Raw genomic sequence first — 27,499 nt, forward strand, 5'->3', positions numbered from 1 at the left:
CTCTGTAATAATATTTTATAATAAAAAAACCTAAGATAACCTCCATCGTGACGTAGTTGTTAAATATATGTAAATGCGATAGTTGTAGGTTCGATTACCACTCAAGTATAAGTTTAACATGACTTTTCTATCGCGCTATCAACTCGCGCTATCTCGAATTTGGACACATTACAAATGTCTTGTAAAACTCAATGTCAAGAGTTTTCTCTATCTACTCTATTAGGATAAAGAGAGTTAAGTCATAGAGTATCTCGTGTAAGCACTAGCGGCGTTAGGGTAGGGCGAGCCTGGGCGACCGCCCAGGGGCGCCGGATAAAAAGGGCGCCGTAGACGCCCGTTCAGGGCGCTTTGCGCAAAGATGTCTTAAAATGGTCTAAGATCTAAAAAAAAAACAAAGTCACCGTCGTCTTTGATATCTAAAAAAAAAAAAAAACAAAGTCATCGTCGAAAACTTTGAAAATAAAATTACAGAAAACATAGACTTTGAATGCCTAATAAAAGAGTTCGCAGATAGAAAGGCTAGAAGAAGTGAAATTTTATTAGTTTTTGTCATATTTTTTTTTAATACATGGTTATTTCGTTGTACTCATTCTCTGTTTTGTATATTATTGAAATGTAGTTAGGGGGCGCCGAAAAAATTTCGCCCAGGGCGCCGGTAGTGCTAAAACCGGCCCTGCGTGTAAGCAGAGGTAATCTAGTGTTAAGACACTCAATTCCCCACTTTCTGTCCATTGTGATGTGTGAATTGTGAAAATGAAGAAAAGATTCCCTGTAGTGGGAATCGAACTCACAACCGTCAAATACCTAATATAACGGCCTCAATAATAATAATTGGTACAAATGACGCTTATAAAACATATTTGAATTTTATTTTAATAACAATTTTGAATTGCTACCTTAGCCTTCATCCTATTTGGTCAGATTGTACGTTGCCAGACCACGTAATACCCCTGTCATCAACATGTCATCAAATCTACGACCGTCTTCAACCCTTCCGTTATACATATTTAGCGAATATTACAATTTATTATAATAAAATTCTTTCATTTGTTATAAAAGTGGTTTAGATCGACAAAATAATAAAAGAAAGTTTAGCATGTCTGTATAGGCATTTTTACAAACTTCCGCTGCTCAAAATTGATTGCTTAGAATTATCGTTTGGCAAGAGAGAATGCGATTTATGAATTTTGTTACAGAAGAGATAATAAGAGAGACGTACGACATGCTAACAAGATAAATAAGTTGTAACAAGAGTAGAATAATTTCGACGTAGCTTTGATGAGAACGTATGACTTAGGGGTCAGAGCGATTGGTTTTCAAGAGTTCAAGTCAAGGTTAAAATTTTTAACTTTGCCATTCATTTCAACACGCAATGCCATTGCGCATTGAGTGTTGGAACTCTACGTTTTTTCCACGATAACGAGGCCGAAGAAATGAAAATATTAAATATTTGATTACCCTTAGTGGGAGTCGAATTCACATCCATTTTTACAGACACCGTGCCACAACCATCTTAATTTACATTATAATATAACATGAATATATTTGAAAATGTTAAACATCTCTTGTATTTAATAGTTTCAAAAATAAAAAACCGTTAAAGTTACAATCACAAGTCCCGGCCATTGCCCAGAGTTCAGAAATGTAAATAAATATTAGTATTTGCTTTAAATTCACAAATTTATGAATTTGTAAATTTAATAATAATACAGTAGGTACCTATTAACAATAGCGATGGTTTCCTTAACATCATTCAAACTCTAAATAGGTACAGAAGATAAGAAAATTTATTCTTTGATTATTTTTTCCCCTAAATATTAAAATTATAAAAGTAGATACTTATTCATTATTTCCTCAAAAAAGATAAAAAAGATATTTACAAATATTTATACTTAGATACCCTTTAGACCCAAAAATATTTGAATATTTCATAAAAAAATATTCCTAAGAGAATTTTATAACAAAAAATATTAATCAGGACGCTAAGACTATCGATTCTTCAAATTGACTTCCCACAGCGATCGCGACCCTCTAGATAGATTGAATTTATAAACCAAATATAAGAGAAACAGGAAAAATTACGATGAGTCCTCAACGATTCATAGAGTATTTGAATGGTGAGGTAAATATTTGGTGAGTCTGTAGGGAACATTACTTATTCTAAATTAATATTATTACATTTACTAGAATCATCCGCACGCAGCGCATTGGAACAACTCAAACCTGTTCCGAGTTTTTTGTTATGCGTGCCGTAGGCTGCTAGCCAGCATCGCCACGTTTAAAGAGTCGGCTAGAATCGCTTGCGACAATCACTTGTGTATCCATTGCTCTCTTAGCTTGCATTCAATTCTCAACCTTAGCTTCTTTCTATTACGTGCTAGTTTAGCTTGTATTTTCTCTTGGTATTTATTTAAATTTCTTTATTTCCTTCTGTGATTATTTTCTCTTCACGTATCTGTGAGTTAAATAAATTTGGACAATTTCTCCACAAAATTTCGATTTTTAATTTTACTCATTTAGTGTAAAATAAATAAGATCATATTAAATAGTGGTATCACATCTCAACCGCTATATTGGTGACCCCTAAATTGGTGAGCACTACAATAAATACCTACGTTTACTGCTGGCAAGAAGATTTAAAACGGCAAGAGGCCATTTTGACGACCTTGGCAAGTGACCTCTGATACAAGATGGAGGACGCGACTACATCCAACGTGTGCAGAATTGGCGTGCGTATTCCACCATTCTGGCCGGAAGAACCAGCCCTTTGGTTTTCACAAATTGAAGGTCAGTTTGCTTTATCTAATATAACAAGTGATACTACAAAATTTTATTACGTTGCCGCTCAGTTAGATAATCAATTTGCTGTCGAGGTGAAGGATATTATCATTTCTCCTCCCGAGACGGATAAATACATCACTCTTAAAACGCAACTGATTAAAAGATTGTCTGCGTCTCAAGAAAAGAAAGTGATGCAGTTGCTGAGGCACGAGCAGCTAGGTGATCGCAAGCCATCACAGTTTCTGCGATACATGCAAGATCTTGCGGGTTCATCTGTCCCCAAGGATTTTTCAAAAACATTATGGTCGAGTAGGTTACCACAAAACATTCAAACGGTTATAGCTTCACAGCCTGATCTGCCTATCGAAAAATTAGCTGACCTGGCAGACAAGGTGCATGAGATAGCACCCTCATCACCACAGGTCGCAAGCACATCTGCGATGGCCACACCCCCTGCATCCTCCATGTTGGAAGAAATGGCCAAGCAGATCCAACTCCTGACCAAGCAGGTATCGGAACTCTCGACCCAGGTACGTCACAACTCGGTCTCATCAAAATTTAAAGAGCGTTCCCGGAGCCATTCCAGACATCGCAGGAAGTCGACTACCCGGCAAAAGTGTTGGTACCATTTTAAATTTGGTTCAAATGCTAAAAAATGTGTGCAGCCATGTAATTACGGAGAGTCGGAAAACTCTCTGGGCAGCCGGAAGTAGCGGCCAACGTCTGCCCTTTACCTACAGGCCGTCTTTTCATTACCGACCGTATTTCAAAAATGCTTTTCCTCATTGATACTGGCTCGGATCTCTGCGTTTTTCCACGGTTGGCTACCAAGGCGCCCTGTACCAAGACAAAGTATGAACTTATGGCGGCGAACGGTACAGTCATTCATACTTACGGTTCTACATTATTGCACTTAGACCTAGGACTGAAACGTACTTTCACCTGGAAATTTACCATCGCTGATGTTTCAAAGCCCATTATCGGCGTAGATTTTTTGATATTTTACAATCTTCTTGTAGATTGCAGATGTCAGCGACTCGTCGATGGAAATACTACTCTGTCAGTACAAGCAATAAAAGAAAATATCTCCGATGACCTTGCGTCAGTCAAAGCCATTTCGGGAGAATCAAAATACCATCAGCTGCTTCATGAGTTTCCAGAGGTAACGAGACCATCAGGTACGTCTTCCTTACCTAAGCATAATACCGTGCATTACATCAAAACCGTTCCCGGACCACCGGTTACCAGTAGACCTCGTCGTTTAGACCCAGTTAGACTGAAAGCAGCCAAAAAAGAATTTGACGATATGCTGTCACAGGGAACTGCCCGCTCCTCTAACAGTTCGTGGTCGTCCGCTCTGCACTTAGTTAAGAAGAAGGACGACGGATGGAGACCATGTGGTGATTATAGAGCACTCAATGCTCGCACAGTACCTGACAGATATCCGATACGCCATATCCAGGATTTTTCCTACCAACTCTCTGGTTGTACAGTATTTTCAACTATCGATCTAGTCAAGGCGTACAATCAAATACCAGTACACGTCAATGATATCCACAAAACAGCCATTACAACTCCTTTTGGACTTTTCGAGTTCCCGTACATGACCTTCGGACTGCGCAATGCAGCACAAACCTTTCAGAGGTTCATGGACGAAGTGCTACGTGATTTTGATGACTTTTGTTTTGGTTACTTAGACGACATTTTGGTATTTTCCAGTTCTGAAGAACAACATCAGCGCCACATCAGACTACTCTTCACCAGGCTCAAAGAGTATGGTGTTTTGATAAACACATCCAAGTGTGTCTTCGGGCAGCGACAGGTAAAATTTCTTGGTTACCTAGTGTCAGATTCTGGGACTCAACCTTTAGAGACGAACGTAAAGAGCATACAGGAGTGCAATGTGCCGAAAACTGCTAAGAAATTACGACGTTTCCTCGGTATGTTCAATTTTTATCGGCGTTTTATTCCCGACGCCGCAAATATCCAAGCACCATTAGATGCTGCGCTTCTAGGACCTAAGATGAAAGGAGCTAAGCCGATCACTATGACACCGGCGATGATGGAAGCCTTTCAAAAATGTAAGACTTGTTTATCTCAAGCCACATTACTGGCTCACCCAGATCCTTCTGCAGAGCTAGCTATTGCCACTGATGCTTCTGATGTCGGAATTGGAGCAGTTCTTCAACAACGTGTTAATAACGTATGGCAACCTCTTGGTTTCTTTTCTAAAAAATTAACATCTGCGCAGAAGAAGTATAGTCCTTACGACAGAGAACTGTTAGCCATTTATGAAGCCATTAAATATTTTCGACACATGGTTGAGGCTCGAAACTTCGTGATTCACACGGATCATAAACCTCTCACATATGCATTCAACATTAACAGGGAGAAATGCTCACCGCGCCAATATCGGTACTTTGATTATATTTCTCAGTTCACAACTATTATTCAATACTTACCAGGACGTTTGAATGTAGTGGCTGATACTCTGTCACGACTGGAAGAGGTGAGTCGATCTATTGATTACCAGGCTCTAGCACTTGCTCAAGATACTGATCCTGAACTGCTAGGTCTGCTTCAAAAAGGCTCATCGTTAAAACTGGTTAAGGTAGATTTGCCAGACTGTAACCAGAAGTTATACTGTGACGTATCAATGTCTTCTCCGCGCCCGTTCATTACTGAGAAGTTTCGCCGACAAGTTTTTGAAACTTTACACAGCTTGAGCCATCCTGGTAGGACAGCTACAGTGCGGCTGGTTACACAGAGATTCGTATGGCCAGGGATTCGCAAAGACTGTAGAGAGTGGACACGAGAGTGTGTACTTTGTCAAAAGAGCAAAGTTCACCGTCATACCCTTGCTCCCTTATCCTCAATTCCAACTCCTACATCGAGGTTTGCATACATCCACCTCGACATCGTCGGACCTTTAACTATTTCGTCTGATTTCAGATATTGCCTTACTGTCATCGACCGTTTCACACGATGGCCTGAGGCATTCCCACTTAAGGACATCACAGCTGATTCCTGTGCTGCCGCTCTTCTCTCTGGTTGGATAGCAAGATTTGGTTGCCCTCTTCGAATTACAACCGATAGGAGTCGGCAATTCGAGTCGCATCTCTTCAAGGCACTATCAGCCATGGTTGGTGCACATCACTTTACGACTACTTCGTATCATCCAGCTTCCAACGGCTTGATCGAGAGACTCCATCGGCAGCTGAAGGCAGCTATCATGTGCCATCCCTCTTCGACCTGGACGGAAGCACTTCCCTTAGTGCTGCTGGGCATCCGTAGCGCTTGGAAGGATGACATTCAGGCTTCAGCGGCTGAGCTGGTCTACGGGGAGCCCCTTCGACTTCCAGGGCAATTTCTGGCACCCTCAGAAGACTACAGGACTGCAGATATCACAAATCTGGTCACTCGTCTTCGTGCTGGTATGGCACGACTCTCACCGAAGCCCACGTCATGGCATAGGACAGGTCCTTTTTATATGCCAGCTGACCTTGCAGAGTCAACACATGTTTTCTTACGGCAGGACCACGTCCGCAAACCACTGGAACCACCTTATGCAGGCCCATACAAGGTTCTCAAGAGGACTCCTAAATATTTCAAAATAGACATATGTGGTAAGCCTAATAACGTTAGTGTGGACAGGATCAAGCCCGCATATGTTACGCGAGAGGCCGTTCCTGCATCAAAGAGGATAATAACAGCACCAAAGGCTATCTCTCAATCTGACGTGGAGCAGACACTTGAGAAGCGGACAAGAAGCGGAAGAAGAGTCAAGTTTCCAGACTACTATCGCCCTTAACCAGGTCTCTGGGGGGGAGTACTGTAGGGAACATTACTTATTCTAAATTAATATTATTACATTTACTAGAATCATCCGCACGCAGCGCATTGGAACAACTCAAACCTGTTCCGAGTTTTTTGTTATGCGTGCCGTAGGCTGCTAGCCAGCATCGCCACGTTTAAAGAGTCGGCTAGAATCGCTTGCGACAATCACTTGTGTATCCATTGCTCTCTTAGCTTGCATTCAATTCTCAACCTTAGCTTCTTGCTATTACGTGCTAGTTTAGCTTGTATTTTCTATTGGTATTTATTTAAATTTCTTTATTTCCTTCTGTGATTATTTTCTCTTCACGTATCTGTGAGTTAAATAAATTTGGACAATTTCTCCACAAAATTTGGATTTTTAATTTTACTCATTTAGTGTAAAATAAATAAGATCATATTAAATAGTGGTATCACATCTCAACCGCTATAAGTCTCTTGGAACATTTTTTTTTTACTACCTTTACTGGAACTAGCTAAAACAGTCCCAAACGTGTAGACTATCTTCTCTATACTTGTCGAGATATTATAAACGACACAACTGGCCACAAATTTGAATAATTTTCAACTTTTCTGGAGCACGAGGTAGGTATGGCAAGGTAGGGCTAAGCTTGGGTGGACTATGATATTATTAGTATCATCATTACAATAATTGAATAATAATGACATAATTAGATATTCACAAAAATAAAAACTTATATAAACCTCTATTGTCCACCAATTTCCCGAACAATGTCCTCAGCTAAGGTTCATTTTGTTACCTCAACGAGACCTCTCCTGCCACTGACGTATTTGGAGCACACACTACACAAGGGCACAAAGCTTACGAACAATTTTATAATTACCGCTTGTTCCGTAATAAAAGGTAATGTTTTGAAATATTCTGTCCAAAGAAATAAATGTAACGTAATGAAATGAGCTACACAAAATTTAGTAACTTTATTACGTATATTAGAATAGGCATGAAAAGGTCCTTTTGTACATTTTCTTCCTTAATTTACAGCATTTGTATCAGTTTTTTTTATTCTTTCATTGAATAAATCAACGTTTATTATTTGAAATGTAATCAATTTTTTATAATTACTAGAGAAAGAAACGCTGCTCCGGCTTAAATTTGGTGTACATACTCGTAAATATAAGCCTGTATTTTACTGTAAAGTTTCATCTAAGTCCGCTCAGTAGTTTTCACGTGAAAGTGGAACGAACATCCATCCTCGCAAACTTTCACATTTATTATATTAGTAGAATCATGAAATTATAAGATAACATTTTTCTTATGAAACCAATTTTACTTAAGCGCGATGGTAGTAGGTTTGATTTCCAATTTAGGGAATGAAATATTATATTATGGTACAGCGTGGCGTTGAATTACGCCACTCAACTCAACACGCAATGTCTCGAAAATTAAGTGAAAAGTGAAAAATAATGTGTAAACACTAAGTCTCTCCTGCCTTATTATATGCGGCAGGAATAAGAAAGTACCCAAAGTCCCCAATCTACCCCCAATCTGAGATAATGTTGCGGGAAGGAGCGTGAAACCGAGAAAAAAGAGAAAAATAAGGCTAACCAAAAACCAAAATGGGTGTTACTAAAAATTTTACTATTGTATTTTTAGTTTTACAGACATGTCCTTGAACTAAAGTAGTAAATATAGTAGTTTTAGTATCCAGTCTAGACTTTCGATGTCTGCCTTCGAAATATTAGTAGTTGTAAATAGCGAAATGTACTTTTTGCTTACACCAGACTTTTAAAGCTTACTATTTTAACATATAAATAATATGATTATTTATAACACTTAAAATTAGATAAGATTTATATTGGAAAAATAACACGTTGATAAAAGATTGAGACCATCACAGTGCAATGCAATCCTGTAAATGAATTATTTTTATATTCCTCGGTCCCAACACGCAATGGTCGAAAATTTGGAACGGAGTGTTTGACACTAGGTTAATAAAAAAATATAGAGAATAAAAAGTAAGTCGTCATCTCGCTTATTAATCATGAACCCATATACTCTACCTCTACACCATTAATAAATTGGTATAAATCTACGAAACATGAATCTTTTCCTTTAAATATCGAAATCATGAATGTTTTAATTAACATCCATCTTATTTAAATCTGCATGTACCTACCTACTGTTATTTATGATAATTTATTTCAATAATTTGAATTTTCATGAAATACCATTTTATTATATTTATATGTCTTCTGTTTGAAGTTGTCGTAGAGCAGCGTTGAGGATACGATTCAAATACAGCGGAATTATTTCCGTTTTATCGCTCTTGAGTATTGGTAATTGGAAGGTTGCGTGGACAATATGTCATAATACTAGGTTCCCTCTGTCCACCCAGCAATAGTTACAGCGGGAAACTAAAAAAACCTACAAAGTCCGCTTAGTTGGCTGGTACAAAGTAGGTACTGACAAATACTACAGTATCCACTCGTACGTGCTGATGCTATTAAGGTTATGAAGTCACGTATGAAATTCACATGATATAAGATACTTTTGTAATTTTCTTTCACATATTGTTTTTGGTTCGTTCTAATTAGTGAAAGTGGAATTAACTTTGCAGGAATATAGAAACATATCTTAAGGATAAGTATATACGAGCCTTAATATGTAGGATATTAAGGCTCGTTTTTATAAACGGCTCTCAACACTCAAATATTTAATAACTAATTTCCTCGAGTGGAAATCAAACCCACAATCTACGTTTCAGGTCGCACGCTTGTGCCCCTGCGCCACGACTGACTTCAAGTTCCCCTTCTGATAAGATAATGAGCTGGTTACTATGAAACTAAACGAATAGTTGGACTACAATTACAGTATAAAATAAATATTTAAAAAAAGTGCTGTATTCTTCACGCAATTCCAGTACCATTTTCATGGAATTCAATACCCCACTTTGTCCTATCTAATCAGGAAACTTTTAAAAAAAATATATTTTCTCCGAACACGCTACTTACTACACAAAATTTCCTTTAATATTTATCTTATGTTTTTAATTTTACATATCATTCAGCATTCTCTTAAGGCCTGCCGTGGCCGTATGACAGTAAGCTAAGTGCGGCATTAAGTTCCGCCACTCAACACGCAATGGCTTCAGAATTTGTCGAACGTAATGTGTTAACATTAGGTTCCCTCTGCCTACCCTGCTGTGTGTGAGATACAGCGTACAGTTGATTTTATTTTTAGTATTCTTTTAGCAGAAAAAAATCAGTAGTTTTTGTTTATACAAAATATTTATTGCAACGTAGAGTAAACTCTTGAAATTTACTCGCGGGTTTTATTAATTCTTTTCTAGTTTACAATTATTTACGTAGTTACGTATAACTCAAAGAGATGTCGCTATACAGACAAAGCCTCCTTATTTACATAATGAAAAAATAGAACGTAATAAAATAATTTAATTTCAATTTCATTTATTCTAAAAACCTTAAAAATATAAAAAAGGAAATAAATGTACAATAAAAAACTATTTTTTTATTCTATTTATATTTTATGTAGTTCATTCATTTCTCCCAAAGGATAGAAGGCGCAACCCTTCATTCCCTCATTCAAATATTGACGTCAACAGTGACGTCTTTCCTAAGTTTCATATTCAACAAAATCCTTGTATTTTTTCAGCATTTTCAGTTCATTAAGCTTAAATAATCAATTGAAATGGGCGGGCTTTGTTGTAACGCTGAAATATAAGAATTAAGTTATCGATTTGTGTTTTTATACTGCCCCTATCGTTGTAATGGACGCGACCTTGTGTGAATATGAGGGTGAAATTCCTATCTGGCAAGAGCCTAGGTGTGAGCCTTTGGGAGCTCCAAAGGAGACCTTATGCGATGAGGAATTACCAGATCAAATATCTGGTGATAGAATACACGCTCTGGAAGAAGAACAGGAAATACTATCATCCTCAGTCTTCTCCTTGACGTCCCATCTAGCACAGGTTGAGTTCAGATTAAGACAGATTTTGAAAGCTCCGCCCGAAGAGAAGGATGCTATGTTACAAGCTTTGGAGGAATTTACTTCTAGAGGAGTGGACTCAAGGGCGGCGCCGCAAGGCAGCGCGGGGGAAGCGTGCAATGAGTGTCTGGAATTAGAACGAAAAATCCGCAGTCAGAAGACTAGACAGTCACATTTTATTGAAAGATTGAAGTCACAATTGAAAGAACTTGAACGGTATGCAGAGGGCACATCAAATGTAGACGATGATCAACACAGGTCGCTGATAGAGCATTTGAGAAGTGAGATAGATCGCAGCTTAGAAGAAGGATGCCACCAACCGTTAAGTACTGATGAGTTACGCCATCAGATCGACTGTGCGGTTCGGCAGTATACTGAGAAACAACTTTCTAAAGAAGAAATTATCAGCAAACTTCAAACACACATTGATGATATGCAAAAATTCATTAAACTAATGAAAAACGAAGACGTAAACAGTAACACAAAAAGACCAAAGGAAACTAGAAAAGTTGGTAAGTCTGAGCACTTTGAGAAAAACTTCAGTCGCAACCGAGTGAATGACGAGCTTAAGGCTGAAACTGTTAATTTAATGAGGAAAGCATCTGCCTTAATACAAATATTCACAGTCTCTCAATTTGGTTGTTCTACTGGTACAAGTAAAAAGTATGACCGTAAATCTTCAACAATTGTCACCCACTGGGGAAATTTAAGAGCTAAACTAGAAATGTCGATAGATGCTGTACTTCACCTTGTTTCTAGAGAAAGATCTAATTTCCCTGATAACTATGACAGTGAAGAAGAAGAAAGTGGTATTATTATTAATGACGCTCCTTTGACAACAGCTGTAAGAAGACATTTAGCTGTAAACCTAAGAGATTTACTTCAACATGGCTTAGTTAGTCCAGAAGCTACATCCCTAGTGCCTATCATAGGGTGTTTTCCAGTAAGAAGGTCTTCACTGAGATCAATACACATATGGGAGTTAATTCTTCGTTATTATGAATTAAATGACGGTGACAAGTTCAATTCGACTCCAGCCAGGAAATTGAGTCAAAGTTTTAACTTAGACATAGTTGGAGGAACAGCCATAACCAATAGACAAAGTCTTTTAAGCGCTATAGGAAGTATACTATCATCTCACACACCATATAAAAGAAGCTATGATGCCCATTTCAAAGCATTTGTCTGTGCCGCACTAAATTGCCACAAACTTGTAATTTGGTTGAACATTATGTTAAAATGCCGTTCACTTATAGATTCTTTTTATTCGTCAACAAGTTACGTGGTTAATACTGGTTTTCAAGACACTTTGCAGAGTTTAGATCGTCTTACACCATATAATTTTGATTTACCAGTTGACTTAGCGGTTAAACAGTTTCAGAATATCAAAGATGTTTTTATGTAAAATGCCTTCCATAGCTTTAGTGATTGGGATTCTAGTCATTTTAACAGATACAAAGATCTGATACAAAGATAATTTATAATTTAAATATACTTTAGAGTATTTTAAATCTTTTATGTATATTAAGTACATCAGTATTAATATATTGTTAATATAAATATTGTCATTTGCTAATTCATTTTATTATAAAGTTTAATTGTAACAAAGAAATTACAACATATTAATGTTAGGCAAAAATATATAATTTTTTTTAGTCATATTATATTCCTTTTATTTAATTGTATAAATTATTAAATTGTCTAGTTAAAAATACTTAATAAATTCCATTATTTTTATCATTCCCAAAAATTTATTGGAAAATATTGGCCTATTATAGTTAACTTTAAAGATGATTGTTTATCATAGAATAATTTGCCTTTCCAATTGTATCATACCAAAGATGCGCTAGATTATATTTAATTGTAAGCTTGTTTATTTTAAAAATATGTATGTAAAGTACCAAAAAATATAGTAAAATCTCAGGATTTTTATAAATCGTTTTATTTTATATATAATGGAATCACTTAAATATAATTATATACCTATTAACATAATCACTTACAAGCCTAGTCGCGGCGAAGACAAAGAGTAACTAAACACGCCAGATTGTGGCTTTAATTCCCACTTCTTTTTTTAGCGTCACGCTGCATCCTGCACACAACAGGGTAGGTGGAGGGAACTTAGTGTTAAGATACTCCAAAATTAGACGAGGAAAGGAAATATTTGATATTTTCATTCCTTTGCTTTGGTGTCAAGGCAAAACGTGCAACACAAAATTCCTCCAAAATTAGGCGGATAATGGGAAAATAAGTTTTTAACACTACGTTGGATCTGCCTAACGTGCTAGCTTTGCGTGCCTAGGACAGTATAAAATTTAAATATATATATTTTTCGCTTATTTCTGTTAAAATAAACATATTTAGGCTTTTAAAATTTTATATATTAAAAATTATGTTCTTTACATTATAATATTATATTCCTCATTAGTTTACCCAAGGCAAAACTCATTTTAAATATATTCAACAATTATTTTGGAAAAATTAAGTATCCATACTATATTAGCCATAACACGAAAGAAAAATAAAATAACCATTTAAATTTATACATTTATTTTTGAACGATTTGCACATAAATTGGCACTGTATAAATAATGACATACAAATACTTACACATAGTGAAAATCCCATACAACTGGGAAAACATATCTAAAAATGACAAAAGTAAATAAAACTATTTCTTTACAACATTTCCAAATATGTCAAAACAATAAATAATTAACCAACAAAACTATGTAGATAAAAAGTAAAAACATTTTTTTGTATAATTTTTTTATGTATGTCTTGGAAGTAATTTCCTTATGTAATATATTTATCATAATGAATACATAGATAGATATATAATAAGTACGTTTCAATATTTTCGTTAAATACGCATACATATATAATATTAAAATGCTATAAAATGATTTTGTACTGTATTAGTTAGGTTTAAATCATTAAAATGAGAACAAAAGCTTACATCACTATTACACTGAAATATGTAAAATAATAAAAATAAATACTAACTGAAGCTTTTAGAGCATTTGAATCAAACAAAATATAACATAAAATAAACATATATGTATTGTGTATACAAAATAAAATTATTTTCAACTGATTTTAAATCATAACTTGAACAAAAACATTGTGACAAGAAAAGCGGTTAAGTACAAAAGAAAAGCAGTAAAATAAAACAATATTGTCAGTTTTTGAACAAGCAACATTAATATTTTACTAATACTTGAATACTTAAAATCATAAAAATATTTAAAATGACACATTTAGACAAACTTGTAGAAGAATTTCTATATCACAAAAAAAAATACTTTACAAAAACACAAAAATCATTCAAAAACAATTTTATTCAACACACACAACACAAACAATATTATACATAAACAAACCATAGACATTTTTTACATTTTCAAAGTTTTATTTCCACATTTATGGAAATAAACATACTTTTTCAAATAAAAAAAAATATCTCATATCCCGTGCCTCTAGTTTACCTGTCCTGTAACCCAAACTTTGAACTTGTTTACTGTCCAAACGCTGTGATCACTAACCCTTATGTTCTCATCATGCTATGTTGAAATTCTTATACACATGTTATAACTTATTTATGTTTAGCATAGCATAAGTTGTTACAACAGCTTGAAGGGAACGTATGACTTAGGGGTCCGAGCGTTTGGACAGTAAATAAGTTCAAAGTTTGGGTTCAAATCTCGCCTACGTACACATTATCATACGTTTTTTAAAAAAGTTTTTTTTTTCTAAACTGTGGAAATAATACTTTAAAATTATTAAAAAACGATAAACATCTGTTCTCCATACATTTACTTAGGCCCCAACATATCTTCTGGTTTTACCCATTGATCAAATTGTTCCGCTGTTAGGATACCGAGCTTGATGGCAGTTTCTTTTAGTGTTCCGCCTTCTTTGTGTGCCGTCTTTGCTATTTGGGCAGCCTGGAAACATAAGTTGGATGTTTTTTTTGTATTGTTTTTACTCTCACGCTTATAGCACATATACCATATAGAGAGTAGCCAGAGGGACCTTGGGAACTTATTGCTAAGACCCCCCGTTCCAAATAATTCCCACTTCATTTACCCACTTTCCGCAAAATTTTCGAGGCGTTGAGTGGCGGAACAATATTAAATTATTTAAAAAAATATTATTTTCTCGAGTGGGGATCGATCCCACAACCTATCGCGTTTACAGTCCCACACAGGAAAAATAATAAGACATGAAATAATATAAATTAATATTATAGTAATGGTTTATATAGAAACTTTACTTTCATTTTTTATTTGCGAATAAAGGGTCAAGGCCCTGTGCTTTCTACTCCATATATTACTGGCAAAACTCAACGCCATAAATTTTTCCTGCATAGCATGAGGAAAAGAAAATTCATTTGCTTGAACGAGGAACCAATCGTACACCTTTTCTATCATAAACAATCCCTCCTTCCCACTACATAAAAATCGAACCCGCAACCAATATCCACTGTACCATGCCACGTTCCTAAACTTAATTATATATCAAAATTGTTAAAATTAAAAAAAAATATAAATCACATTTACCTTATCATAACCAATGTGTGGATTCAAAGCTGTGACCAACATAAGGGACTCCTTCATAATTTTATCAATCTGCTTGGTGTTGGCTTGTATGCCGACCGCGCAGTTCTTGTTGAACGCCTGGCACCCGTCGCCTGAGGGAATAGGGGAATATGGGTTAATTTTGTACAGAAATGTGAGTAATTTCGTAAAATAATAGGATGATTTTGTGAAGTCATGGGGATTTTTTTCTGGGTTTCATTAAATGTAAAGAGAGTGCGAAGGTATAAAAAATATTGACAGATATATGAAACCAGTTTTTCACTAAATTTTGAGACTATAGCCTGACTGTGCATTATAACTGTACTAATACTGATCAAGGCAAAGTTCTTCTCAATATAAAGCTATCACGTACACGAAATTCGAATGATCTTAATTCCATACATTTTGAATCAATCGTTTTACAGTTACACACAAAAGACTTGAAGAAATCACTAACAAGCCTAATAGATCTCAGCACATTAGCAACAATCTTAGGTTTGAACATGTGAAGATTGAAATGCTAAAGCATTTATTTGTTTACTTTAAAAAGTAAATAAGTATTATTTTTGCTCCTCTTGGAAACAGGCCAAGTAAATATTTTTTTTATGAGTATCATTTTTTTTGTAATCAGAAACAAAGCAATCAAAAACAACTCACCAATAAGCCTAATGGATCTCAGCACGTTGGCCACAATCATGGGTTTGAAGACGTTCAGCTCGAAGTGTCCATTGCTGCCGCCGACGGAGCACGCCACGTGATTGCCCATCACCTGAGCCGCTATCATCGTAAGCGCCTCGCACTGCGTCGGGTTCACTTTGCCTGGAATTGTGGTATATTAGTTTTAGTTTCACGCTTTATCCCATATATATATCATTATAGTATCAACCTACAACCGTCACGGTACATTTGTTAAAATACAGTGGGTTTTTTTATCTTAACCCTAAAGTATTAAGAAAACTTATAAAAATGTACTATAAGTTTTAATAAAATCAACAGTAACAATTAATATAAAATTGTAATAGTTACCCACCAGGCATAATGGAGGATCCAGGTTCATTTTCTGGCAACATAATTTCGGCTAAACCGCATCGTGGACCTGACGCCAAAAATCTGAAAAGAAAAAAATAATATAAAATAATACCAGAATTTAGACAACTCTAGATGAAAATGATGGATGATAATCTATATATATAAAAGGACTTGTCCTCACTGACTGAGGTAAGACGCACGCACAGCCGTAACCGCTGATGGTAGAAACATGAAATTTGGACAGATGTTTACTTTCGTAATCTGGACATCCACTAAGAAGGGATTTTGAAAAATTTTAACCCTAAAGGGGAGAAATAGGGGTTGAAAGTTTGTATGGAAAAAAATTTAAATCGGCACCGATTTTTATAAAATTTGAAATTTTGATTTTTAAAAGCATTTAATTGAATACGTGTTTCATCGTTTTCTAGAATTCTCTCCCTAAGGGTGCAAATAAGGGGTTGAAAGTTTGTATGGAAACATCTTTAAAATGCCACCGATTATTATAATTTGAAATTTTATATATTTTATAGATTCCAAACTCCAGTGGAACGCTCATCTGGAAGCACTTGCAGATAAACTCAGCTCTGCCGCGTTCGCAATTAAGAAAGTAAGACAAATGACGGACGTTGAAACTGCCCGACTAGTCTACTTTAGCTACTTTCATAGTATTTTATCTTATGGAATGCTGCTATGGGGCAGTGCTTCAGATATCAATTCAATATTTATTCTCCAAAAAAGAGCCGTGAGATATATTTATAATCTAAGAGCTCGAGATTCTCTGCGAGATGTTTTCAAAGATGCAGGTATTATTACAGTTGCTTCCCAATTTATATACTATAATATTCTCTTTGTCCGACAAAATATACATTGTCATAGAAAAAATAGCGACAGTCATACGATAGAAACGAGAAATAAAGATAAGATTGTTACTCCTAGTTTTCGCCTCCAAAAAGTTAATAAATCTTTTATGGGGCTGAGTATACGTGTATATAATAAAATTCCGCAGTGTATTCTTAGTTTGCCACTACCAAAATTTAAAATATCTGTAAAAAATATTCTAACAAGTAAAGCTTATTACACTGTTCAAGAATATTTAGAGGATAAACATGTATGGAATTAATGTCTATTGAATGTCAGGCAGGACAGCTGCCAGCTAATGTAATAGTAAAATATACCATTGACTTTGAAAAGAGCAACTGTTGAGTTTCTTGCCGGCTCTTCTCAGCAGAACTGCCTTCCGAACCGGTGGTAGCTTTTTGTTGACATGTGCATTCGACGATTCAAAAGTGCTTTTATAGTTTATTTGAATAAAGAATATTTTGAATTTGAATTTGAATTTGAATTTTGACTCTTAAAAATATTTAATTAAACATGTGTTTCATGGTTCTTTAGTTTTCACCCCCTAAGGGTGCAAATAAGGGGTTGAAAGTTTGTATGGAAACATCTTTAAAACGCCACCGATTATTATAAAATTTGAAATTTAGATTCTTAAAAATATTTCATTGAACACATGTTTCGTGGTTTATTAGAATTCACCCCTAATTACGCAAGCGAAGCTGCGCGCGTCCGCTAGTATTAAAATAATAGCAATTAAAACAGCACTTTTTTTCTAATGTTAAAATCACCTTTCAAAAATTAACTCAATGTGGGTCTGTGATATTACATGTACAAATTTTTCGTTACATGTGCAGATGATATATGTGGGCGTGACATCACATGTGTGGACGTGAGATCACAATGTGGAAGTGAGTGTTTCGACATTAGATTCTCTCCGCCTACCTAATATCATTCGCAATCTTCATCAACGACACAGCAATAGTGTTTAAAGCTCCAGAAACTTCTACCATGGCATCGTGACACGCGAGCGCCTCGAACTTGTTGGGAGCCGTCTCGAAAGGAATACCTGAGATCAAATAATAATAAACCAATTCATATTCGTTACAAGTGTGTGGCTGTAAAAGCGAATGCTCGAACCCATGTTCGATCTCCATTAGAGAAAATGAGTCAATTATATAAATTTTTATTTTCGTTTCTTCGCTCTGGTGTTGGAGCAAAGCGCGTCGTTGGAAGCCGCCGCTACCCACAATGCCTCTAGAATTTGGCGAAATAGCGCTATATAAATAATAGCCCCTGTACAAATTGCATTAAAAATCTTATCTTAGGAGATTAGAATTTTTATATAAATTTTTAATTAATATTTTAAATGTGTGCACAAACTTCTACGTTTATATAAATATATAGATATTTGTTCCATTTTCACGCAAAAACTACTAAACGGATTTTGATGAAACTTTTGAGAAATATAGCTTTTAATATATATCAAGATAACTCATAGGTTATAATTTATGTAAAGATTTTGTATAATTTGGCTATAATATAAGTAAGTTGTGTAATTTTCTCAACTTCACGCTGTATCCCACATATTGCAGGGCAGGCAGCGGGAGCCTAGAGTAAGACCGCTTCCCTCTTTCCACCGAATTCTGAAGGCATTACGTGTTGAGTGGCGGAACTCAACGCCTCAGTTTTAGTATGTAAAAATGAGGAACAGTGTGTTTTAAAAAAGTTAGGTAGTTAAACAAGTAAATTATAAAAACAACTTACCAGTAAGATTACCAATCTCCTTGGCACACTTCTCAGCGAAACCCTTCCTCGTATTCAAACCCGTACCGACCGCGGTGCCACCCAACGCTAAGTAGTGTAGTCTAGGTAGTGTAGCACAAACGCGCTCAATGGCGTACGTGAGTTGTGTTGAATAACCACTGAACTCTTGTCCTAGAGTTAGGGGCACTGCGTCCATTAGATGGGTTCTAGGTTCAAATACAAGGGTAACATAATTAAGTAAATTATATAAAAAAAGACAATCCCAATATTTGGACTCTCTTAGGAGTTAAATACATAGAGGTATGATAGATGGATAAGTTTAGTTAAGGTTTAAGGCTAACAATTTTGAATATATCACAAAAGGAAACAGACCAGTGTCTGTAGTGTTCCCACTCCTTCCCACTTCCACTTCCCCGATAAAAAAAAAAAGAATCCATACCAACCTGCCAATCTTGATGATCTTATCAAAATCTTTCGATTTGCTCTCTAAAGTGTCTCTCAAGGCGACTAATCCAGGCATTAGACGGTCTCTGAGTTCCATAGCTACTGCTATATGCATAGCTGTGGGGTAGGTGTCGTTGGAACTTTGTGATTTGTTCACATGGTCGTTGGGGTGGACGGGGTCTTTGGAACCTAGTTTACCTCCCAGTATTTGGATTGCACGATTTGATATCACCTAGGAAAATGGAAAATTTTGTGAATAAGTAGTAAAGTAATTTAAGAAGTAAAAATTGATAAAACTTAACGATAAAGCTGGTCGTTGTGCTGGGGCACTAGCGTGCGACTAAAGTCGAGATCAGGCTGTGGGTTAGATTCCCAGTCGAGGAAAAGATATACTAATATTTTTATTTTTCGCCCTAGTAACGAGCGCGGTGTTGAGTTCCGCCATTCAACACGCAATGCTTCCAGAATTCGGGGGAAAGTGAGCGGGGAATGGAAGTGTCTTAATGGCAATGGAGTGTCTTAACACTAGGTTCCCAAATTCCCTATGCCCTGTGAGCGGGATATAAAATCCATGTTATTCAAGAAGATTGACGAAAGAACAAGTAACTCTACACACATATGAAATATAAAGAAATAATCAACAAACAAAAACCTCATTAGTATTCATATTGGACTGCGTGCCGGACCCCGTCTGCCAGATGACCAGAGGGAAGTGACCTTCCCGGTATAGCTTACCGGAGATCACGTCATCACAGGCTTGCATTATAGCATCGGCTAGGGAATTAAATATTCATTATTAATAAATTCATCAAAGTCGATAATTTTTTTTCAGTTTCACGCTGAATCCCGTATACGAGGAATACTCGTATAGTAGAAATGAGGGAACCTAATATCAGACATTCCGATATGCATTTGCCGCAGGCATGGCATGTTGAACACAATGCCGCGTTTTGCCATGCTTACGAAGTGAGGGATTGAAAATATTTAAAAAGTCATGTGCCGAGCGTCGTGTTTAAATGAGGAACAGTGTGTCTTAAACAAATACAAATCTACTTGTTTAACTTTTGTGTCCCTAAGCCACGTATCACGATAGACAGAGGGAACCTAGTGTCAAGATACTTCGTTCCCCACGCACTGTCCAATTATCGAGATATTGCTAGATGAATTGTGTAACTCAATGCCGCGCTGTCACCAGAGCGAGAAAATCACGCATGATCAAAAATGTAGGTTATTAACTTAGATATTTTGTTACAAAAAAATCTTACCTAGTTTTTTATCCAGACCAAATTCAATGTTGACTTTGGCGGCCGCCTTCTTCAATATACCGAAAGCAATAATAACTGGATACTGAAAAAGAAAACAATATTTATTTAAGTATTTAGGAAACGGAGTGTCTTAACAATAAGTTTTTTCTGCATATACTGCTAAGCGTGAAATTGGTATTAATTTATTTCTAGACAAAAGTAATATTTAGAACTGTGTAAAGTATTCATGCAAAAAACTACTTAGCGACCCCTAGATCGTCCTAACGTAATTGGAGATATAATAATAATTGGATTGGAGAATATTTTACTCGTAGGCTATGATCGATAAAATATACTTAATATTAACACTAAACATATACTTTATACAAAAATGTTTTATTAATTGTATAACTTATGACCTATATGTTTTTTTGATAACTACTTACTGTGGTCATTGTAATCATTTTTTTTTTTTGCACAAAAGTACCACAAAAACAGAAATGAAAATAATTTTACTTTTGCGGGATTGTGGCTGCCGTATCAGAATAATTATCATAATTATATTCTATCATTTTCTAGTTAATATATAATGAAAACACAAAGGTTACAGATTCAAAGTTAACTTAGATAAATATTTATAATATAAAAACTATGTGATAGATATATTATACATATAACATAGAATAGTTTCCACAATCTACTAAATAAATAAGCTGATAAGATTAGATTCGCAATCAAATAACTAATATAAGCCTGTCCACTAGCAAAATGAAGACAGCAGAGTTCGCCCCGCCACTCTACAAACCGAAAATGGGAAATGGAAGTGTCTTAATGGGAACAGAGTGTTTTATAACACCTAGTTTCTAGGTGCCTGCTGCCTACCTTACTATGCGCCTACCATACTATCTACTATTCTCCAGTTGCTATTTTCGATATACAGAGCATTTAATTAAACCAACTATAATAAAGTTTAAATTGAATATTGTGTCAGATTTGTTCATAGTAAATGGCAATAGCAATACGTATTTATCAACTTGAAGGCCTTGACACCGCCAGGCCATTGAACGGTGTAAAATCACATGACCAATTATAACACTACTATTGCTTCATGTTAGTGTCTTACAACATGTAATTAATACAAATATAGATTAATATTATTGTGGGACATGTTAGTAGATTAAAAGAAAAAACAATTTAATTCTCAAATAAAAAAACTTTTGTTTCTGCTAAGGTATACAATAAAAAAAAAACTTATGTCTCTTCAAAGTTCAATACCTAAACTCTATTAACCTGCTGAAAATTGAAAAGAAAGTAGTGACTATTTATTACACTAAAGGCTTTTTTAGAAAATTTATAAAATAATGTGTTTTCTAAAAACATATTTTTAAATAACTTAAAAATTATTATAATTAACCCTCCTAAGCAACCAAAATGTATCATTAAATAGCAAGAATAAGGCAAGGAAAATCTAAGAACCTTATTATAACATAGACATTAAAAACAAATATAATTTGAAATCAACTTTATGAGACATCGTGTATGTAAAAAAGACAAAAGAACAACAATACATCGTTAGTATGTTCCTGAAGCCATTACATCCGCATCGTGAAGCCATCCATAGTCGAGACAACTCAAATGACCGCTTAGCTTAGTTCAAGATATAAAGTATGAAAGCAAATAAGATTTAAGTTTCTAAATATAAAATAATAAAATTTTATAATAATAACGTTTTTATCCCTCATATAGTAGCATAGGCAAAGGGTTATTAATTAAAATAGTCTGTTTCTCACTTTCACCCAATTGACGAGACATTGGGTGGTGAGTGACGGAAACTCAACTTCCCGCTTTTATTTCTTATCAAAGCGAGAGAATAGAAACTATATACATACATACCCGATTTCATTGTCTTAACTATTTTATAGTCCTTATGTAGTTTATTATATTATTATAACAATCGAAGCCTAATTCTACTTTAGTCTCATAACCACCAAATCAAGATCTGATGATGAAATTCCATATCAATCGAGGAAAACCCTCGAATTTTACTGGCACGTACCTATTAGAATGATCAACCAGACATACCGCTTTATAATATTAATATAGTACTAACCGGCATCCTCTCTTCAATCCCCCCGATGGGGAAGTTCATGACAGACCGCACGGTCTGTGCGCCGTACAGCTTGTCATCAGGCACGTCGAGCTCGCCGAATGTGTCACGTTCTTTTCTCTGAAAATTAATTTATGTTAAAACTAACTAATTACTTAAAAATGCTAAAACGGCGTATAGTACCGTCAGTAAAGACGCAATATTTTGCGTAACCTGAAAGATATTAGCGCTCTTACACTCTACAACGCATTTCATACATTTCATTTCGACGAAAAACAACTACCAGCTCCATGCTTCTTCTTCCATAGATAATTATAAAAACAAAGCAAATATAAGTGTTTTTACTTTTAAACTACATCTTACTTATGAATAACAATCTTAAGAACAAATAGTTTTGAATTAATCTCTTATCTTAAAATGTCATGGCCCTATAAGATAACTTGTTCTTTTACTGATTTACATCATCTTGCATAATTTCATTTGTAATGTTTAAATATACTACCTATTCCCTTACAGGTAATGTATAGGTAAATATTTTTCTACGTTAATTTATTACCTATTATCTTTTACATAGTAAGAAAAGGGAAACTGGTGTAAGTACGTCTCTACATATTCCACTATCTGCTAATATATTATATAGACGTTAAGAGATAATATCAGGAAAACTTTAATTTTTTTTATTTTTATTGCATAAATAAATATTCTCCCGAATGGTATTTGAAAGTGTATTAATCTTGTAAAGTAAACAAAACGTTATATATACGTTAATAGATAAACAATCTCTTAATTTATACTACCTACAAGACAATTCGTAACAAAAATATTATTTCATTACGAAGTAGTAATTCTCGAGATTAGCGCGTTCAACCAACCAAACTATTTAGCTTTATAATATTAAAGTATGAAAAATTATCTGTCGGTCGTAACTCATAATTCGACATAACGCGTAAATTAAAAATTATTTCCATAAAAGTTTCCGTTGTTGTTCACATAAATACTATGATATAAATGGTTCTTATATATCCATGTTAATTAAAAAAGTATTTTTTAAAAAATTTACAAAATTTTAATATATTATTTCCGTTCATAATAATATAGTAAAAATAACATAAGTAAAATAATCGTTTTTATTTTAAATATATATTGTGCTTATTATTCTTTTTTTTATAGTACTTAACTAAAACTTATTGGAATACTATACAACTATTACATAACCTAAGCATATACATTCTAAAAGTCACTGATACCTTATAAATATTCAATTCAAACACAAACGATATATACATAATTATATTAATGATTTAAATATATTAATTCAACATACCATTTTAACGGGTTTGCTCTCGTTCAAACATATTGTACACGCCATTATTATAGAAAAATTTACCAAAAAATCCAACACAAAAAGAAAACTCAAAAATTCACTACAAAATTTTGACAGATCACTATCAAAATTGACAAGTGTTTTTTTTTAACAAAACTAAAGTGAACGGCGACGGCCAGTAATTACACTTAAACTAATTTTAGAAAAATATAATTACTTTTAGTTTATAAACTTATGAAATAACGAAAATACGAAAAGGGTATACAAAAAGCTATATTTATAATGTAACTGTAAGTTCCGCCACGTTCGAGACGAGACGGTCGTCCCCTCCAATGCTTCGAAACTGAACTGACTGGCTGACTGCTATAGTATGGCTGAATGCTAACTTTATACTTATTCTTATTAGCATTTAATTTGTGTTTGGCGGAGCGATAACGATACGATATGCGATAGTTATAAAAATATATTTCTCACAAGTATATATTTAAACTAGCGGACGCGCGCAGCTTCGCTTGCGTAATTAGGGGTGAATTCTACTAAACCACGAAACATGTATTCAATGAAATATTTTTAAGAGTACAAATTTAAAATTTTATAAAAATCGGTGCCGATTTAATGATTTTTCCATACAAACTTCCCCTTATTTGCACCCTGAGGGGGTGAATTCTAGAAAACCATGAAACATGTGTTTAATTATATACGTTTAAGAGTCTGAATTTCAAATTTTATAAAAATTGGTGACGATTTAAAAAAAACCTATGCAAACTTTCAACCCCTTATTTGCACCTTAGGGTGCAAATAAGGGGTTGAAAGTACGTAATTGAATACGTGTTTCATCATTTTCAATTCTAGAAAATGATGAAACACGTATTCAATTAAATACTTTTAAAAATCTAAATTTCAAATTTTATAAAACTCGGTGCCGATTTAATTTTTTTTCCATACAAACTTTGAACCCCTATTTCACCCCTTTAGGGTTAAAATTTTTCAAAATCCCTTCTTAGTGGATGTCCAGATTACGACAGTAAACATCTGTCCAAATTTCACTTTTCTACCATCAGCGGTTACGGCTGTGCGTGCGTCTTACCTCAGTTAGTGAGAACAAGTCCTTTTATATATATAGACTGGTACACTTGAACTTAGTCTTGAATGATATAAAATATTACTTTTATAATAATATACATAATTTAAATGAAATGAAATTAAAAGGAAGTGGTAAAGAAAATTAAAAAAAAAATTGTATTGATTGAACATACATTCATCAACATAAATAAAATATTCTCTTTCTTGAGAAAATTAAAAGATATATCACAGACTACTAGTTCTATGAATAACGGAACAAAAAACTTTTTAAAGTCAGAAAAGGTCTTGGGCGATATTGAATATCGAACTCATGACCTTAGACCTTAGACAATCAGACTCACAGAACATAGCTTATAAAACTGTAACTAAAAAAAACTGTATATTATATTAATTACGAAAAAATATATACAATAGTTTTAATTATTTAGGGCAAAATATAATTAAACAAGAGTTGCCCACACTTGATTAGCAATGCGGTTTCATTCTTGATATGTTATCAACTGACATTTGCTAAACAAACTCATAAATTTACTGAGGCCAGTTGTGGCGCAGTCGCACAAGCATGCGACTGTAAACACGACTGGTTGTGAGTTTGATTTCCACTAGAAGAAATTAGTGTCTCTTGACTTGACTTGACTTGACTCTAGTGTCAAAGTAAAGCTAAGTTCCGTTCCTCCGGCGGAATTCGGCAGAAAGTGCAGAGTGGAGGAGTGTCTTAACGCTGTCTGCCTCTATCTACCGTAATACATGTGAGATACAGTGTGAAGCTAAAAAAACTCATAAATTGATGTACTGTATGGTCAATAAGCTGTGGCTGCCCTGAAGATAGTTGTAGATGACTGCATATTTAATTTAAGGATTTCTTCCTTTCTTATTTTCTTCCCTTTGAACACAATCCAGAAAAGCTCAGAAAACCTAACTTCGGGGACCACAACTTGTTGACTGTACTGTAATACATTTGTTGCACTGTAAACAACTGTAATACATGCATGCAACTGTAAACAATAGTTTGTGGGCTTGATTCCTTGCTAGATGAAATGAAATATTTAATATATTTATTGCCATACTAACAAGCACAGCATTGAGCGCTACTCAAAACATAATGCCCCCAAAATACAGTAGAAACTGGGGAATGGATGTGTCTTAATGGTATTGAAATGTCTTCACATTAGGTTCCCTCTGCTTATAATGCTATATGTTTGATACAGTGTAAAGCTAAGAAAAATGTAATCCTATCACACACAATGCCACTTACGGGCAAGCCAAAATCTTTGAAAAAATCTTTGAACAGTTCTCCCAATATACAGTCAATGTTAAAAAATTAGGCAGAAAGTGGTGTCTTCTTAATAAGATGTCTCTAATTACTAAACACTTTAGATTAACGAAAAGTTGTTTCATTTAAATATATTTAAATGATAGCATGTAATAAAGCAGAGAAATGTAATACTTAGCAGTACTTGCTTTTTAAAATGTGTTACAATACTTGATTGAAACATTATAAGTTATAACATATGCTCTTGTTTTATAATAATTTAAATCTATATACAAATAATGATAATGAAAAAACTATATACAAATAATAAAATATAATATATACAATACAATTGTTGTTTGAAATATTTATTTACATTAATGCAATACTTTCAGTGTTTTCAAAATCTTTTGCAAAGTGTTAGAGAAAGAAAGCAGTTATGCAACTTACCTTGGTAACATTTGTTGTAGAAAAATTGTTTTTATTAATGAGTCCCACTACGCATCTGTAATTCTTAGAAGAATTTATTAGCGCAGTCGATAATTTGAACATGCTTGTGGCCATTATTTTGTTTTAATGTTACTTTCCTACTCGAAATCGAGTAAATAACCCCTTCTATAAATAATAGACAGTCGGCAGTCGGCTTGAGATCAGCTGTCATACAATTAATTATAATATATAATCTGTTAATATGAAATAATTTTGATACAAATATTTAACGCGAAGATGAATGTTTTGTGTAAATAAAATTATGAAATAAATATTTAAGATTACAATATAAGTTATAAGATTATATTTTTTTATTATTTTTCATTAATGCCATACCTGAGCATGGCATCAATGAAAAATGGCCATGAAATAAATAAGTACCAAACATTATGTGAAATATTTAGAGTTTTAAATAAAATAATAGTTATATGCATGCAAAATGTTTTAAACTATTTTTGGAAAAGAACCATCTGTTTCTTTTTATTTTAAGATTTAGTTATTTTAAAAATCTTAAGAAATATATATTTTTTTCGATAAAATAGTAGAAATCATATGACCCTTAACAACCTAAGTGAAATAAAGATAACTATTTGAACTTAAGTACGTAAAAATAGGAAATATCTTTATTTAAGAACCATGTTTTATATTTTAACCATAGACAACTTAAAAAAATATACTTAACTAATTTTAAAATATTCAATATAATAAACATGAAAATAATCAAGATTAATTAAAATAACTTAAATATAGTATAAAATTTAATT

General features: G+C 34.3%; 3 protein-coding genes across 4 annotated transcripts; 2 read left to right on the forward strand and 1 right to left on the reverse strand.

Moving 5' to 3' along the window:
- Positions 1–2,690: 2,690 nt before the first annotated feature.
- Positions 2,691–3,494, forward strand: LOC146530642 (uncharacterized). Its single transcript, XM_085199495.1, has one exon. The coding sequence runs from the start codon at positions 2,691–2,693 to the stop codon at positions 3,492–3,494; it is 804 nt and encodes a 267-aa protein (XP_085055621.1).
- Positions 3,495–10,168: 6,674 nt separating this feature from the next.
- On the forward strand, positions 10,169–12,512 carry LOC146530643 (RUN domain-containing protein 1-like). The gene has a single exon (XM_085199676.1). The coding sequence runs from the start codon at positions 10,365–10,367 to the stop codon at positions 11,985–11,987; it is 1,623 nt and encodes a 540-aa protein (XP_085055802.1). The 5' UTR covers positions 10,169–10,364; the 3' UTR covers positions 11,988–12,512.
- A 603-nt stretch (positions 12,513–13,115) lies between these two features.
- LOC146530644 (fumarate hydratase, mitochondrial-like) lies at positions 13,116–26,906 on the reverse strand. Of its 2 annotated transcripts, none has more exons than XM_085198929.1 (11): positions 26,697–26,906; positions 22,591–22,707; positions 20,502–20,583; positions 19,889–20,010; positions 19,236–19,468; positions 18,793–18,998; positions 17,971–18,094; positions 16,193–16,272; positions 15,820–15,981; positions 15,145–15,275; positions 13,116–14,529 (listed from the first exon to the last, which is right to left on the reverse strand). In XM_085198929.1, exons 1-11 carry the CDS (start codon positions 26,808–26,810, stop codon positions 14,398–14,400), a joined length of 1,503 nt encoding a protein of 500 aa, XP_085055055.1. In that variant the 5' UTR covers positions 26,811–26,906; the 3' UTR covers positions 13,116–14,397. The 2 variants fall into 2 exon arrangements, with proteins under 2 accessions (XP_085055055.1, XP_085055056.1); XM_085198930.1 differs by lacking the exon at positions 26,697–26,906 and adding an exon at positions 23,912–24,096.
- Positions 26,907–27,499: the final 593 nt, after the last annotated feature.

The sequence above is a fragment of the Heliconius melpomene genome, chromosome 16 (genome assembly GCF_056956725.1).
Source record: "Heliconius melpomene rosina isolate 202511_hmr_F chromosome 16, ASM5695672v1, whole genome shotgun sequence".
Classification (NCBI taxonomy): domain Eukaryota; kingdom Metazoa; phylum Arthropoda; class Insecta; order Lepidoptera; family Nymphalidae; genus Heliconius; species Heliconius melpomene.

Excerpts from the sequence above, each read along its gene's own strand:
- LOC146530644 (XM_085198929.1), bottom strand. The coding sequence starts at position 26,810 with ATGGCCACAAGCATGTTCAAATTATCGACTGCGCTAATAAATTCTTCT. Across the intron at positions 22,708-26,696 it reads CTACAACAAATGTTACCAAG|AGAAAAGAACGTGACACATT; the intron begins GTAAGTTGCATA and ends ATTAATTTTCAG. Across the intron at positions 19,469-19,888 it reads CCAATATGAATACTAATGAG|GTGATATCAAATCGTGCAAT; the intron begins GTTTTTGTTTGT and ends CCATTTTCCTAG.
- LOC146530642 (XM_085199495.1), top strand. The coding sequence starts at position 2,691 with ATGGAGGACGCGACTACATCCAACGTGTGCAGAATTGGCGTGCGTATT.
- LOC146530643 (XM_085199676.1), top strand. The coding sequence starts at position 10,365 with ATGGACGCGACCTTGTGTGAATATGAGGGTGAAATTCCTATCTGGCAA.